This window comes from Thrips palmi, unplaced genomic scaffold, assembly GCF_012932325.1.
Source record: "Thrips palmi isolate BJ-2018 unplaced genomic scaffold, TpBJ-2018v1 HiC_scaffold_8, whole genome shotgun sequence".
NCBI lineage: Eukaryota > Metazoa > Arthropoda > Insecta > Thysanoptera > Thripidae > Thrips > Thrips palmi.
In genome coordinates this window covers 13,406,421-13,422,089 of record NW_023144635.1, presented here as the reverse complement: position 1 = coordinate 13,422,089, position 15,669 = coordinate 13,406,421, and the positions used below count along the sequence as shown (strand labels likewise).

Sequence of the window (15,669 nt, the reverse complement as noted above, 5' to 3'; positions counted from 1 at the left end):
GTGAGGGAATCCTCCTTCTTCTCGTCCGTCGCCGAGCTCGTCACCGCGCGCCCTCCTGAAGGCCGCCCGCGTGTGCGAAGGCTTCATGTGTGTCGGTTCTTTGTTGCAGACGGGGCGACGACGCACAGCGATCTGGGAGACCGATTTAGGCGGACAACATAAGCAATTCCCTAATCTGTCCCAGTTCACGTTGGTGCGAAGATTAGGACCAATTTTTGCAAGAAAGGAAAGTCTTATGTCATGGGGACCTTTTATGCATCCATCACGCATCTGGAAGAAATTATCAAAACAGAAGGAAAGTTCTATCATGGCATGACGAAGGCTGACCTTGATTGCAAGGATAAAATGAACTACACATCAATCCTGAAGATGACCGACGAGCGGGTTTTGAAGCTTTTGCGGGACCAGAAAACACGACCGGATACGGAAGCGACGGAAATGTTCCTCACAATAGCTCGGGACATATCAGACGCCTTTCTGGATCCCCTGCTACTACCTTCTGAGCGGGTGTTTTAGATGGTGCGAGCACTGTCAATGTTTAATGTATTTGTTTTATTACTAATGTTGCTTAGTGCGCATGGCGGAGCGCAATGCAGACCGCGAAAAGCACGGCAGGAGGTGTTAACACTTCGTCACGAGCTACATTGTTATTATTTGGGTTAGTTACATATAGCTTAGTGTCTTTTCCTGTTCAGGTTTGATTTGTGCATCAAGTAGATGGGAGTATACATCTACATAGTGGGAGGTAAGAGGACGTACGAGACTTTGCACGCCAATCTCGCGCCTGCCCTACCAGCCCTATGAGATTACGTTGGCAGTACCGCCCAGAAGTCGGGTATGAGAACTATTCGTGTCACTGCCTTGTAACCCTGGTGTCCATACTATGCAACTAACCTATGAATAATAAATCTCTCTCTGGAGTGTTTCCCTTTGGTGATTGAGTCTGAGTCTTTGTTCCTGTGATCCCAAATATTAGAGAATAACTATTCTGTTCAAGAATGGTCCAGTTGGCGGCGCGAACCTACAATGCCCCGGCACTGGTGGAAGGGCAGCTCAGAACGCGAGAGCTGATAGCTTTTCTGACCGAGAGAAGTCTGCCTCTCTTCGTCTGGGTCAACGAAGACGCAACGCACATCACAGGTCGTCGATTACGACTCCCCGACCATTCCCTACGTGGGCTTTCCCCCTCTGCTCGACCAGTGCGGCATGCCCGACGTGAGCATCTCTACCGCCTCGGACGCCGAGACCATCGAGGAGCTGTTTCGGAATTATCCCACGGCTAAGAATGCCTATGTTGTGCTGGATGTCGTGTTCGAGAAGTAACGGCCAGATGGCGTAAATGCTCGAGGTATCGAGATGTATCGATGTATCGAAGGTCGAGTAGACCGGAAATGTCTACGTGTCTTTAGTCTGGAATAAATCCTTGTTCGTGATCAGTGAAGAAGCTAGGGACAAGGCCAGTGAGGTGAAAGTGGACGTTTACCAGGTGGGGACCACGTGGAAATACTTGGTCACGTGTCCAGAGTGCAAAAAGCAGATTCTGATGGTGAAAGGAGAAAATCGAAATTGGGTGATTTCTAATTTTGCGACGCATTTACGCACCAAGCTTCCCCACCCTATCGTAGCTGAAGAAAAGAAGAAGAAAAAGGTTACTGCGAAGCGCGCGTCTGCTGAAAGCCTCCAGAATGCTTACAAAAGGCAAAAGTCAAGAGAGGGGACCAGCGAGGAAGGAAATCGAAATAAGGACGATCCTGGCAGCTCTAATACTTCCCAGATCGACACAACGGATCTTAGTGGGAGTGGAAGTGACTCTAGTCAGACCAGGCGGGATTTTTAGGGACTGAGGAAGATGAGGGGGCACCTCTTCCCTCAGCCACAATGCTAAATGGTTGACGGATAGCATCTTCAAGGGTTGGTTGGCGCGGGTACCGGAGGACGCCCTGAAGGCGCAGTGCACCGTGTGCCTTGTTCAAGGCAAAAACAAGATGGTCACAGCTGACAGGGGAGTGCTCGCGAGACATTCGGAGTTAAAAGAACATCAGGCTGCAGCAACTGCAGCGAAGAGCCAGAAATCCATGATGAGCGTCGCCTGTGACCCTGCGCGACAGAAGTTTGATGAGCAAGTGACAATGTGTCCATGAACTTTGAAGTCGAAAATGATCCATTTTTGTTTTGTGGTTATCACGAAAAACATAGATTTTGTCCCGCGCCCCCGAGGTGGAGGGCGCGCCCCGCCACCGCCAGTCTCCACGAGTGCAGCGTGCGATACACTAGAACTGCTTGTGCTGCGCCGCGGTCTTTGACGTGGAGAAAGTCATCAAGGACATGGGAGGGCTCCCGGGTTACCGAGCGCTCAAGGCCAAGTGCAAGGCTCTTTGGTACTTGCAGTCCCACAGCACCAAGGGATAGGAGACGGTCAAGGAGAGGTTGGGGACTTTCTTCCCGGTGCCTAACGACACCCGACGGAACTCAAAGTACGATGCCATGAAGCACATCTCGGAGAAGATTTCACCTAACGTAAGCCCAGGGAGCCCCGCGAGCTAATCTTCACGGTCAACGAGACCACCTGGCTGCGTGAAGACGTAGAGGTAAGTGACTTTAATTAATTTATGATCAAATTATTTTTAGTCACGATGTACACTGTTAGAAGGGGGTTCGATTTTCGAACCGTGGAAAGGCGGTCCCAATTCTGGCCCGGCTCGAAAATCGGGCTTAAGTAGAATCGAACCCACGTGGGTTCAATTTTCGGACGTGGGGTTCGATTTTCGACCGCTTCGCCGGCTATCGGCTCAGCGGGCTTTCGCAGGGCAGCGCCTAGAGTCAATTTGCAAACTTGACCGAACACACATCACCTTACAGATTTAGATTCGTCTCAAGTAGACAAACCAAAAATGTCAACTCATATCATGGGTTAAAATGAGAAATGAAAGAGTTATTCAACTTCTAATGTCGTTTTTACCATTTTTGCAGTCTAAAAATCCAATAACTCTTCCATTTTCTATTTTAACCCATATCATGTCTTGACATTTTTTGTTTGTCTTCTCGAGACAAATCTAAATCTGTAAGCAATGACTATTTGGTGAAGTTTGATAATTCACTTGCCTCAGCGAAGCTCAATCCGTGCAAAGCCGAAAATCGAACCCTACAGGAGCCGAAAATCGAACCCTGGATGTATCGGCCACCCCGTCCGATTTTCGAACCGAGATGGGTTCGATCCTTCTTAAGGCCGTATTTCGAGCCAAGGTGGGTTCGAAAGTCGAACCCTCTTCTAACAGTGTATTATTGCTGGTGATGCAACCATTAGCCGATGCGCTCGACATTCTACAGCAGGAGAAAAATGTGTGCGTCAGGTACCTGCTGCCCACCTAGCACAGGCTCCTCCACACCATGACGACATTGCAAGAGAAACCACTGCGCCACATGCGCCCAGTGGCAAAGTGTGTAGAAAACAACGTGCGAGAGAGGTACAGTCCTATATGCATGCATTTTAAGCTCTATTCTTGAAACCAAGAGAGGCTATATCTCAGGCACCGTGCTGCTCATCGAATCAAAGGTACTGTTACATTTCCAATGTGGCTTCTTCCCGCCCTTCAGACTTCATCAATAGAAATTTTTGTTTTCATTATTTCCTATTTAGAAATCAATCTTAGGAAGCCAAATGTCTCCCAATTCAAGGAGGAGGCTTTGTTCGAAACAATCGTAAAAATTGTGGAAGAGCTGCTGTCTGAGCCAGCATATGATGAGAGGAAAGCTGAAATACTGCAAGAGTTTGTTAATAAGAACACTGAAGAGTGGAACTCATTTGTGCTGTATCTGACAGAAAATATTTGTAGCTTTGTCTGTGATGATAAACAATCCATACTTTCCCCAATGAATCAGTATGAAGTAGCTCAGACAAAGCTTGATGCCCTCCTAAACAGTGAAAACTTGAAGCTGAGAGATATGTTTTCGGCAGTATGTGTTAGAGCTGACAACTTTCTTGTGAGCACAAGGTTTTCACACCTCACTCGTCCCTGGCAAAACGTTTGCCACAGGCAAACTTCACAAAATTCACGGTGAATGGGTTGATTTAAAAAAAATGCAAGCAACGCTCAACAACTGAGAAGCGTGAAAGATTTATTGCATCTCCAGACACATTGTTTGACATCGGCCAGGCAGACGCCGCAAAACTTATCACAATAGAAAAAGACAAGTTATTTTATCAGTCAATGAAGCAGGACCGCAAGGCTTCCATGATGACCGTTGACACGGCGTGGGAGAAAAAGCAGCAAATGACTGCTTGTCAACACTCTAAGTGTCTTTGGTTTACGCTTGCGTGGTTTGTCCTCTAAATAACAGACAAAATGCGATAATGTAGGACACAAGGACACAGTTTCGCTTTACGCATTGCAGATCAACGTTAGAACTATTGTCTTAACTGACCTGTATGACCAAAAAGGTAATATACCATTCTGCTGGTTCCACAGTTAAAGGCCTCCTTAGGATGGGGTCCATGTACCGGCACAATGTGTGGTGGAACACCGTCACACAAGTGACAAAACAGTTCTTTATTGCTGGTACCTCTGCCGCTCCTCCGGTTGATGATGCAAGCACCTGGACAGACATGCTGAATCCGGGGGGGGGGGGCTCACTTCCACAGAATGCCCTCACCTTTTTCATGAGCGTTGGGCGGATCCTAGCTGCTAAGGAGAAGACAGCTAGCATTGCCTCACATGACGAACTCATTGAGGCAGTGGATAAGGATGCCAAAGTCATGATGGAGTGGGACACTCTGTTGCAAGGGAGTCTCCCCCGGGATGAGTCGCTGCACTTGATGTTTTAAGTGTGCATAAAATCTTGCAACACCTTTTCTCGTGGAATCATCAAGAAACGCAAGAATGCTGTCCAGAGGTCTGCAAATGTGCCATTGCGGTGTCAAATGGCGGTCAGGTAGTCTGCTATCAGAAATGCATCACTTGTTTCACTTTTGTTTTAATTCCATTACAATTTATTCTGTGTTTGTTTCATTATGTTGGTTGTGTCGTTCCATCATATTTGTAGTTTTTAAAGTTCCTAAGTTGTGATGTGACGGACAAGTGAGCTTTCTTTCAATGACTATCACAACAGCATGTACAGTCCTACTTCATTGGTGGCTTTAGAAATGTGCTCAGACTTCTAGTTACATGCACATATACAAGCTACAATGATGTTGGAATGTTAATGCAATGTGATTGCCATGCCATTGTAGATTTGTATGTGTGCCGCCCCTGGTGTCCGTTTTCGGATTAAGATTTTGACGGAAACGATTTTTTCATCCCCGAAAACCCCCAGGTGAGGATTTTGGAGACGATCGGAGCATCCCAGAATTATCGCCACTTTTTTCGGGTCTCGTCCCACTGTGCGCCGGCCGGAGACGAGACGAGCCGAGCACGGCTAGGCTAATTACGAAGCTACACCGAGCCGAGCCGAGGTCGCACGCTCTCGGCCTGCGGAGACGAGTGGAGCTCGGATCTGGCGGGCAAGTCTTAGGCGCAGCCGGGCCAGCGGACTGAGCCGGAGCCGGAGCTCGGAAACCGAGTTGGCACTAGTCGCGGCCGGGTGGCAAGTTTAAACGCAAGCCACTTCTCTAATGTTATTACTTGTGTTTGTTACCACAGATAACAAGATGACTATGATGGGCCTCAGGAAAGGCATACCAACAGCCGTCCTGCAAGTCCTTTTTGCTGGAAAGGCTGGAAAGATGGAAGCTGAGAGCCAAACTTCAACGGTTGTTCATTTGAACCTGTATACATATGTTACTGATAAGTTGAGCTACCATAGCTTGAAACGATGCAACAAGTTATTTAACTCCACCCTTCATAGCATTAAAATACTAATTTTGTCCCACAGGAATAGACGTACTCTCTGATTTGGACCCACAGCAAAGAGTTGGTTCTCACCCCCAACTTTTCAACATTGCGAAAAAATTCGTTAATGTCGCCTGGTACGCAGATGCTGAAAACCCTATACACACGCGCTCCGCGGTGTACTCTAAGCTGCCGCTAACCGGATCATGCTCCTACCCAACGTTGGACCCTTCATCACAAGACCTTCAAGGTACAGGACCGAAAAGACTAACAAATCCAGCTGAATGTACTAGGCACATGCTTGAGTTGCACCAGACTGGATCTCAACTATTCATCACTGAATACGGCATTGTTCCGACAAAGCTGAGCAGATCTAATGATGTCCCAATTTCCAAGATTACCCTTGGCATCGCCACATCCTTCTCACCAAACATGACTCTCCCCCCATGTGCAGCGCCTACACGTATATTCGTCAACAGATTCTACTATTTGCGAAAATCCTACAAGCATTCCACCACGCCCTACGTGCACTTCCGCGCCATTGGCGTAGCTATCGCCAAAGCAGCGCTGATTCGCTCTGGACTAGATGATGGTTCTGAACGTGAAGGAACCCTAGGATCAGAAGAGCCGCAGCCTCAAAGTAGTGCCCCAAGAATGGAACGTTCACCATACGTTTGCATTCCTCGCCTATGCATGGAGCTCACTCCTCACGATCACACGACCCGTGACTGCCCACACTGCAGTGCCAAAAGAGTCGTATCGTCGCATCTTGACTTCCAACAGAATCCAACTCCTCCCTCACCCATCACATATATCAGATCCCCGTGCAAAATTCACCCAACGCACAAGGATTTATACCATGCGATCGAAACACACATGCTTGGACAAACTCAGATGAATGACCCAGCATTATCTCTTGTATATGATTATACTGATAAGGTTAACACCTACACTCACCCATCTCCTATGCACGAATGTTTCGTGACAGACAGACAGTGAAGTCATTGGTGTGCCAGTTTCTGGAGATGTAATACGCATCAATCCTTGTGAAAGGTAGGTGCAGTACTAGGTGCTGGAAGTTCAGAAGAAGAAGCACTCGAAAGATCCAGAAGTTACGGGGGCTCATACATATTAAAAGCACTTCGCAAATATATTTTTTTGATGTAGAACACTGGAAAAACGAAAGCGTAGTATTACCCACTGTTTTCAAGCGTAATCAGGTTACGCTTGAAATCAAGCGTAACAGGCTCATCCGCCAAGATTTCCCCTATCTTAATGCATGGGGGAATTTCCAGAGTATGCTAGATTTCAAGCGTAACGTCTTCAAGCGTAACTTTATGCTTGACTCAAGCATAGAGTTACGCTTTAGTTTTACCAGTGAAAGATCAAGATTTTATGGTTTCTGTATTGAAACTTGTTTAGATAATTGAGTGAACTTCATTTTGGCATAAAGAAATATGACTTTGAACACTTTTTGGAAATTTAGTACACTGGTAAAACTAAAGCGTAGTATTACCCACTGTTTTCAAGCGTAATCAGTTTACGCTTGAAATCAAGCGTAACAGGCTCATCCGCCAAGATTTTCCCTATCTAAATGCATGGGGGAATTTCTAGCCTATGCTTGATTTCAAGCGTAACGTCTTCAAGCGTAACTTTATTCTTGACTCAAGCATAGAGTTACGCTTTAGTTTTACCAGTGTAGAAGCGTTTAAAGCTTTGGTTCTTGTAAGATTCTGTTCGCATACTAGCTCAGATCTGTGGCGGAAAAATCAGGGAGACTCATCCCTAGAAGTGTCATAGAATAGGGTACTTTCGTAGATCCCTGAACCGGAAGCACACAGACGCCATGTTGGCGGAAGTAGATCCAAACTTGACATGGGAAAGAGACGTTCGTCAAACGTATCGGCCACACTTGAACATAAACAGTTGTTTGATACTTGTTTGCAGTGCATATGTGTTTCGCGAGCAATATTTGTACAGCTCGGCTATAGTTTTGGATCCTATGAGAGGTTAGTTTCCGGCCAATTTGGCGTCTGCTGGTCTGCTTGCTTCCGGTTCAGGATTCTACGAAAGGACCCTATTGACTTGAATGGACTTCTTACCTGCAATAGTTTTCAAGAAAAAATTAAACAATTTTTTGTTCAAATATTTGCTTAAAAAACAGTTCAGAAATATTTTTTTTTCTTAAAACCTATTGTAGATAAAAAGCCTATTCTAGTCAATTCTATGACACTACTAGAAATGAGTCTCCCTGATTTTTCCCCTACAGCTCCCTGATTTTTCCCCTACAGATCTAGGCACATATGCGAATAAAATCTTAGAGCAAAAAGAAGGAGCAAAAGGATTCTAAAAACCGAAACCACGTTCAAAACCAGTATCGGAAATCACGAGCCAGAAAAACGAAGCAAGCGTCTGCCGTACCTGCGCCAGTGCCAGCGGGTTAACAAGATCTTCCAGGCGCAATCAGCTGACCCCACACTGCTCCTGAACGAGCTGATCCACCTCATCACTACGATGGCCCAAAACCTTGTGACGGACTGCAGGCACGATCTGCTCACCGTTAACGTGCGCCGGTACCTCCACACCAACATGAAGTGGTGGGGAAAGGGGTTCAGGCTGAGGGTGAAGGGCGCGGTGAAAGCTGCAGTCCTTCAGCAGCAGCCACCACCAAAAAACGCAGAAGAGCAGAAGAAGGAAGAAAAGAGGCCGAGCTGCGCAACACCTGCCAAAATACAAGTGCAGTTCGTCCCGTTGAAATCCAAGAACCATGCCTCCCGCAACCAGGCGCCAGCAGAGCAGCCAGAGTGCGGACGGTGGTGAACCAGTGGTGGTCAGCACCGTGAACGCGATGCTGCCGCAGATAGAAAAACTCCGGGGGTGGAAAACTGGAGCGACTGGAAATAACTTATTGAGCTCTGTCTCGGCCTCGAGGAGATTAGAGGCTGCCTCACCACTGAGCCGGACCCTGAGGACCAGGCTGCTGTAAACAAGGACAACAAGGCGAGGACCAAGCTGGTCCTCAGCATGGAGCCCAGCCTCCTGAAGTAAAGAGTTTGCTTGCACACTTGTCGAGCAGCTCCAGGCCCGCCTGCCCTCCAACATCGAGACCCTGCGGGTGTTCTCCTCCGCGCACAGGGAGCCAATACCAGTGGGGAAGATCAACCAGCCACCTTCGACCAAGTTGTGAGAGTGATGGTGTCTTACGACATGGGTTGGAGCAAGAGAGGCTCAGGAAGAAACTATGACAGTTTGAATGGGTATGGAGCCCTTGTTGGTAATTTAAGTGGCAAAGTGTTAGATTATCAACAATGTAACAGAAAATGTGCATCTTGTGACGCAGGCAACGACCCATCTACACATGATTGCAGGTTAAATTATTATGGCAGTGCCAAGGGCATGGCGCCCCATGCAGCTAGAAATTTAATCATAGATAGCAGTGTTTTAAAATCTCATAATTTACAGGTGGGTGTTATGGTTGGTGTTGACGATAGCTCCTCATTAGCAGCCTGCAATGCAGAATCAGACCATACTATTATAAAACAGAGTGATATGAACCATACTAGTAAAGGGGTTAAAAATAAATTGTATTCTATTGAAAAGTCACATGATGAAATTAATGGTGAGGTAATCATGTACTTGCAAGGTAAATAGTGCTGCTATGGCTATTGCTATTAGAGCTATCCCCTTGCAAATTTTTAGTTACTTTAGTTTAGCTAGTTTACTTTAGTTGGTGAAGTTACTATGTATTATTTTGTAATTAAATATTTATTTTGTGTAATTAAATCTACTTGTATCACACTTCTGCTGTACTCATTAGGAAACTACATCAACCTATTAAACACATAAACGTTCGCAGATACTAGAAAGTGTCATCCGAACTTAAGTTCCTTCCGAAACAAGGAATATGGCATTGACTTCTCTCATGCGACATTAACAGATGAATATCCAGCAAAACAAATGAAAGGAAGTGAAGGTTTCTTTAAAAAAAATAGTGAAAAATAGACACAAAGCAAAGGCTGTCACAAACGACTTGTCAATCCACAGCACAAGGTTCTACATTTGAGTGAGTGACATCTTCCCGCCAAAAGGGAATGGGGAGGGGCGGGGGCGGGTGGGGGCCCCGTGCGGGGGCGGCTGGTCTCTATGCAAGGAACAATCGGCTCGCTTACTATACCCCTCTAAATTCAACGGTTTAGGCGCTGTGGTCAGAAAACCCCGGCCGGAGCGGTCGGGTTCTTTTGGCTCACATACATAGTACAAGACCCCGATTTCTGGACCGGTCTTACTGCTGGCCAGGGCTAAAACCGTCGGATAAACGCGTGCTTGGTCTAAGTTGTTGGTAGGTTGTTGGTAAGGATTGCTGCATACTTGCTCGTTATTTCACATCATAAAGTATGTCTGGTGAAGATAAATACATCCTGAAAGATGGTCAAAGATACAAAATCACACCCAGTGGAGCAAATTCATACACGCTTTCATCAGGTATGTTAAAAGTCTACTAAACCATGCGTCTAACCTCTCCTTGTTTGCTGTTATGTGTTGACTTCACACGTGTGTCTTGTTTTTGCAGTAAGCAAAGACTTTGATGCGAGGCCAGTGAACTCAGGTAAACATTTCATAGAGTGATTGTGAATGTGTTCTTCGTTCCATTGTTCTATCATCTATTATTTCATCTTCAGGCTGGGCTAGGCCCTTGACAGCCCAAAGTCATATATTTATGGTCTCAAAATAAGGGACAAAGGGAGAAAAAATTACCACTCTGTGTTCGACAGCAAACGGAAGGTGGGGTTGCAGGGTTTCGTAATAGCAATTTAAAGTGTCAAAATGGTTTTTTGAGGATCTTGTGAGGAATGGTGATACGTCTTTCCTCTGTACTTACAAACTCAGCCAAGATCATGTTGAGACATTTTATGGCAAAATTTGGCAACGGCGGGGGTGTGACAATAATCCATCTGTCTACCACTTTAAATCCGCCTACAGGTCCCTTGGTGCTGAAATGGAAGTTTCTAAAAGTGCCAACATTTTTTTGCAAGAATGCGTGCCTTTGGCGAATTCCAAAACAACCAATGACCGGGCTAGGGCTGCGAAACGGGAGAAAGTCGAGAAGAAAAACCTACTGAGAAATCAAAAAGTTGACAAAATTGTGGCACGTTCAGAGGGGTTTTCACGTTGTACGGACCCAGTCCTGTCTTCTCTGTCACCCTTTACATTGCAGGATTTGTTGTGAAGCGCTTGAAAGCCAGGTTTTCCTGTTTTCTGTGTATGAGGCCGCCAAATTGCCCCAAAAGACTTTTTCTATATATTAATGGATTCGTCTCGACGAGTTAAAATTTATGTGCTCACGGGACTTACTCTACGAACTCAAGTGTGTACATAGTACACTCCACCTGTAGTGTACATGCAGTACACTCCACCTGGAGTGAACATGCATGTACACTTCAACCTGGAGTGTAGATGCACGTACACTTCAACCTGGAGTGTACTTGGCATGGCATGTACACTCCAGGTTGGCGTGTACTTGCCAAGTACACGCCAGGTGGCGCATACCTTCAGGTTCACTCTTGCTGGCTTTCTGCTGCAGGTATGACCCACCTGGCGTGTACATGGCAAGTACACTCCAGGTGGAAGTGTACATGCTAAGTACACTTCAGTTTGAAGTGTACATGCATGTACACTCAAGGTGGAGTGTACTATGTACACACTCAAGTTTGTAGAGTAAGTTTGGACGCATTCTCAAAAAGTTGGTTCGAACATTCAAGAAAAACGGCCCAAATGATACATCTTTTCTTATCCAGATAAAAAACTTATGGTGGGCCGACCAAATCCTTTCAGGATTTGCTTTCAATATGTAATAGGATTATGTGAGGAAAGTCACATCGAAATCGAAGATCGAAAACCGTAAGAACATTGGCTGGTCTTTCACATACTCCCTGATTGTTGACGAGGCAACGGACATTGCTGTGGCCAAACAGCTGGGAGTCTGTATACAGTATTTTTCCGTGACACAGAAAACTATCGACACCTTCCTCATGACTGTAGAGCGGCTCCCACTCGCGACATAGGACGCCGCGGGCCGGGAAATCACGACCATGGTGTGGCCTTCAGAACCGTTTGAGTGACATACATTTATTTTGTGCCACACCAGGCGGAAGGAGACACCGGCGGGGAAGAAAGTACCAAGACCGAAACCGCCTCCCGGTGCCGAGTCCGAGCAGGGACCCTCTCGGCCTCATGATGGAGGCGGAGGCAGCACCACCCGACGAAGACGATGAGCCGCAGCAGAAGCGGCGAGTGCTGGAGTGGAGGCCGCTCCTGCCTGTGGATGGGGTCCCGGAGTGTTGGCCGTACTCCACGACGGAGGCCGGGGAGTACGACCCAACTGAGGCAGCCGGCAGCCCCTTGCGCACCAAAGTCCACGGACGGGGCAGGCGGCATCCGCCGCACCTCAGTCTCATCTCGCATACGCGGCTTTGAGTGGCATACGATTATGACCTTTGTGTTATCATTGTTGCAGACTTCATTTACATTCTGGGCCAGAGTCTGATGGCCATGACCGTGTGCGTGCAGTCATCTGTCATCGTGGTGCAAACGCCATCAGTTCGAGCAAAAGCAGCCAAGGCAACCACTAAGACGAGGCCCCCAAAAGGAGTGAAGGCTGCTGCTAGGGTAAAATGCCACTTGTGCTCGAAGGATTACGCCTCCTCTTCAGGCCTCAGGAAGCACCTCAGATGGCACAATCTACAAAGTAAGTTGTTGAGAATAAGATGATATTCAAGCTCTGAGCTGTATCACTGCTTGAAACTGTCACATGTGTCTTCAATTATTTTTTTTTAGAGGCAGCAGTCATGTGCTTGCCAACGGATGAGGTCATCATGGAGACCTGCCTGGAGAAGGGGCCGGCTGTGCTTCAAGCCATGAGCCAAGAGGAAGCAGATACAGAAGGGGATGAAGTACAGAGCAGGCTTGCCGCAGCCATGCTTGACTCTGTAAACCATCAACAGGAGGCTGGACTCGTGTTCATCCTCTCTGCTGGGCTGTGTGTGTGTGAGGCTGGAGGGGAGCGCGTGGGTCATCAGCCAGGTTTTGGCCCTTGAGTTAAATATTGTGCGCTGTGATCCTCTGAAGGCGAGCAGCTACATTCCCACCCCCGATTGGCTGCGTAACTCCCGCAAAACCATAGTCAATGTGAAAAATTTCGGAAACCATGATTGTTTCCGCCTTTCCGTGGCTGCAGCGCTGCACCCGGCCCGTGACCACCGCACCGTTACCGACAGACACACTACACTGCTTACGTGGACGAGCTGAACATGGGAAATCTCGAGTACGAGCCCATGAAAGTGTGCGACTTGCCCCGATTTGAGAAACTTAACCCTACTATCAGCATTACGGTTCTGTGTGTGGAGGACGAGGCGGACAAAGACGCCAGGGGTAAAAAGCGGACAATCTTTCCCCTGTACTGCCCTCAGGAGAAAAAAGAGCATCACATCACTCTGTTGTTAATATCCGATGAGGGACGGCAGCATTACGTGCTCGTGCGTGATATTCACGCATTTTTGGCATCACAGTCTCGCAACGAACACCGGAGGTTTTACTGTTGTTACTGCCTCAACCGTCTGCAGACGGAAGAGAAACTGGAGGAGCATGAAAAAGTGTGTCGCCAGTTTGGAGCTCAAAAAACAGAGTATGCCAAGCCTGGCTCGTACGAAGTGTTTGACTCACGGCGCTTTCCAAAAATGCAGAGGGTGCCCTTTACCGCGTATTATGACTGGGAATCGGTCTTAGTTCCCCTGCCTGCTGACGGTGACGCAACGACCGTGCGCACCCAGCGGCACGATCCTGTTGGATATTCCATCGTGGTGGTTGATTGGCAGGGAAATGTGGTCCGTACGGTGACCCACTCTGGTGAGAAGGACGTGGGAAAGCACTTCGTGGACACCGTGTTGGAATTAGAGAAAGAATTGTGGGACATGCGTCCCAATTTCCCTCTCCACATGTCGGCGCAGCAGCAGGCCGACTTTGAAAGGGTGACCTCGTGTTATCTGTGCGGTAAAGGGTTTAAGAGCCCCCAAGATCGCGTCCGGGAGCACGAGAGATTACAGGAGAGGGACAATTTTCGCGGGCCAGCGCACGCAGAATGTAATTCAGCCATTAAGCGCACGACTTTCCTTCCCCTTGTCGCCCACAATGGCTTCCGGTACGACGTGCACCACGTGTTTCGTGCATTCATCCAGCACCCCAAGCTGGTTGACAAACGAGTCACTGTGCTGGCTAAAACTCACGACACGTATCGAAGCGCCACTATTTTCCTGGGGGAGGAGGGTCGTAGCATCAAACTGTTGGACAGTTTTCAATTTTTTTCTTCCTCATTGGATGGTATAACCAAAAATTTGCAAGATGAGGATCTCAAATTGCTGTTTCAAGAGTATCCCGACCCTCAACATCAGGCTCTGCTTAGGCAAAAGGGTGTCTTTTGCTACGAACATGTCCGGTCGTATAAGCAGCTGTGCGATGAGACCCGCTTACCGCCACGAGAAGCTTTCTATTCGTCCCTCACCAGAGCGTTGCCGTCTGAGGAGGAGTATGCCAGGGCGCAGCAAGTGTGGGATGGGTTGGGGTGCCGAACACTGCTGGACTACATGACGCATTACCTCAAGAGCGACGTGTTGCTCCTGGCTAGTTTTTTCACTAAATTCAAGGCCATGACTTATGCAAAATATGGGTTAGAAGTGTGTCACTTTGTATCTGCGTCATCCTTGTCTTGGTGCCAGGCTCTCAAATTTACCAAGGCGGAGGTGCAGCTTATAGACGACCCGGATATGTATCAATTCTTTGAGCTTCAAAAGCGGGGTGGTATGTCTTGTGTTATGAAACGGTACGCCGAGGCGAACGTGCCGGGCCCGTCGACTTACGACCCAAGTTTGCCCAACAAGTATCTGTACTTGTGGGACGTCAATGCCCTGTACAGCCATGAAATGTGCAAAAAGCTACCCGTTGGGGACTTTAAGTGGGTGGATGCTGAGGCTCTGGCACTCGTTGACTGGAAAAGTGTGTCCGAGGACGACAACACGATGTACACGGTGGAAGTGGACCTGGAGTATGACGAGTCCCTTTTTGAGAGCCACAACGAATGGCCGTGTGCCGTCGAACGATGCACTGTCCCTAGAGAATGGTACAGTCCGTACCAGCAGGAGTTGGCCAAAAATTTGCCGGAAGGACAGCTGAAGCAGCCCAAGTTAGTGGCTCATTTGGGTCCAAGGAAAAATTACATTGTGCATGGGGCAGTCTTGGCTCGGTATCTGCAGCTGGGGATGCGAGTGACTCGTTTCCACCGGGGCGTGCGTTACCGCCAGGAGTCCTGGCTTAAAAGCTATATTGAGGATTTAATGGATGCCAGGAAGAAGACGAAACTGCCGTTTGAGGTGCAAGCCCTTGTGGCGGCACGGGTACACCCGTACTCACCACTGAACTATTGCAACAGAGGGCACCGCATTCCAAGCTGACTGGGACCGCCCCGAAGTCACGGATGCGTCCCCAAAGGGTTTCGGGTAGTTTAAACCCGCGACAAGCTCCCTGGACAGGCCCCTTTTCCCAGGGCGTAAAAGTGTTCCGGGAAAAAGGCCCTCCCCTACAAACGAGGTGGGCGAAGGTTCCCACGGGTTTAGCCTTTCCCAACTCCTTTAAAAAGGGATAAAAGCTGTCCCCTAGCCGAAACGATCCAGTCGCACCCAGCTTCGTCTCGACGACACCTTCCCTCCAAAAAAGGCACCCCAGGCCCCGGGTGGACCCCCTCGCTGCCTCCCTCATCAAATGCGAAACGTCGCCCACTGCCGCCACGCCCGCCTTG

The 15,669-nt window shown here is 48.0% G+C and overlaps 1 protein-coding gene across 1 annotated transcript; it reads left to right on the top strand.

Moving 5' to 3' along the window:
- The first annotated feature begins 13,132 nt into the window (after positions 1 to 13,132).
- On the top strand, positions 13,133 to 15,325 carry LOC117653286. Its single transcript, XM_034398869.1, has one exon. The coding sequence runs from the start codon at positions 13,133 to 13,135 to the stop codon at positions 15,323 to 15,325; it is 2,193 nt and encodes a 730-aa protein (XP_034254760.1).
- Positions 15,326 to 15,669: the final 344 nt, after the last annotated feature.

Excerpts from the sequence above, each read along its gene's own strand:
- LOC117653286 (XM_034398869.1), top strand. The coding sequence starts at position 13,133 with ATGGGAAATCTCGAGTACGAGCCCATGAAAGTGTGCGACTTGCCCCGA.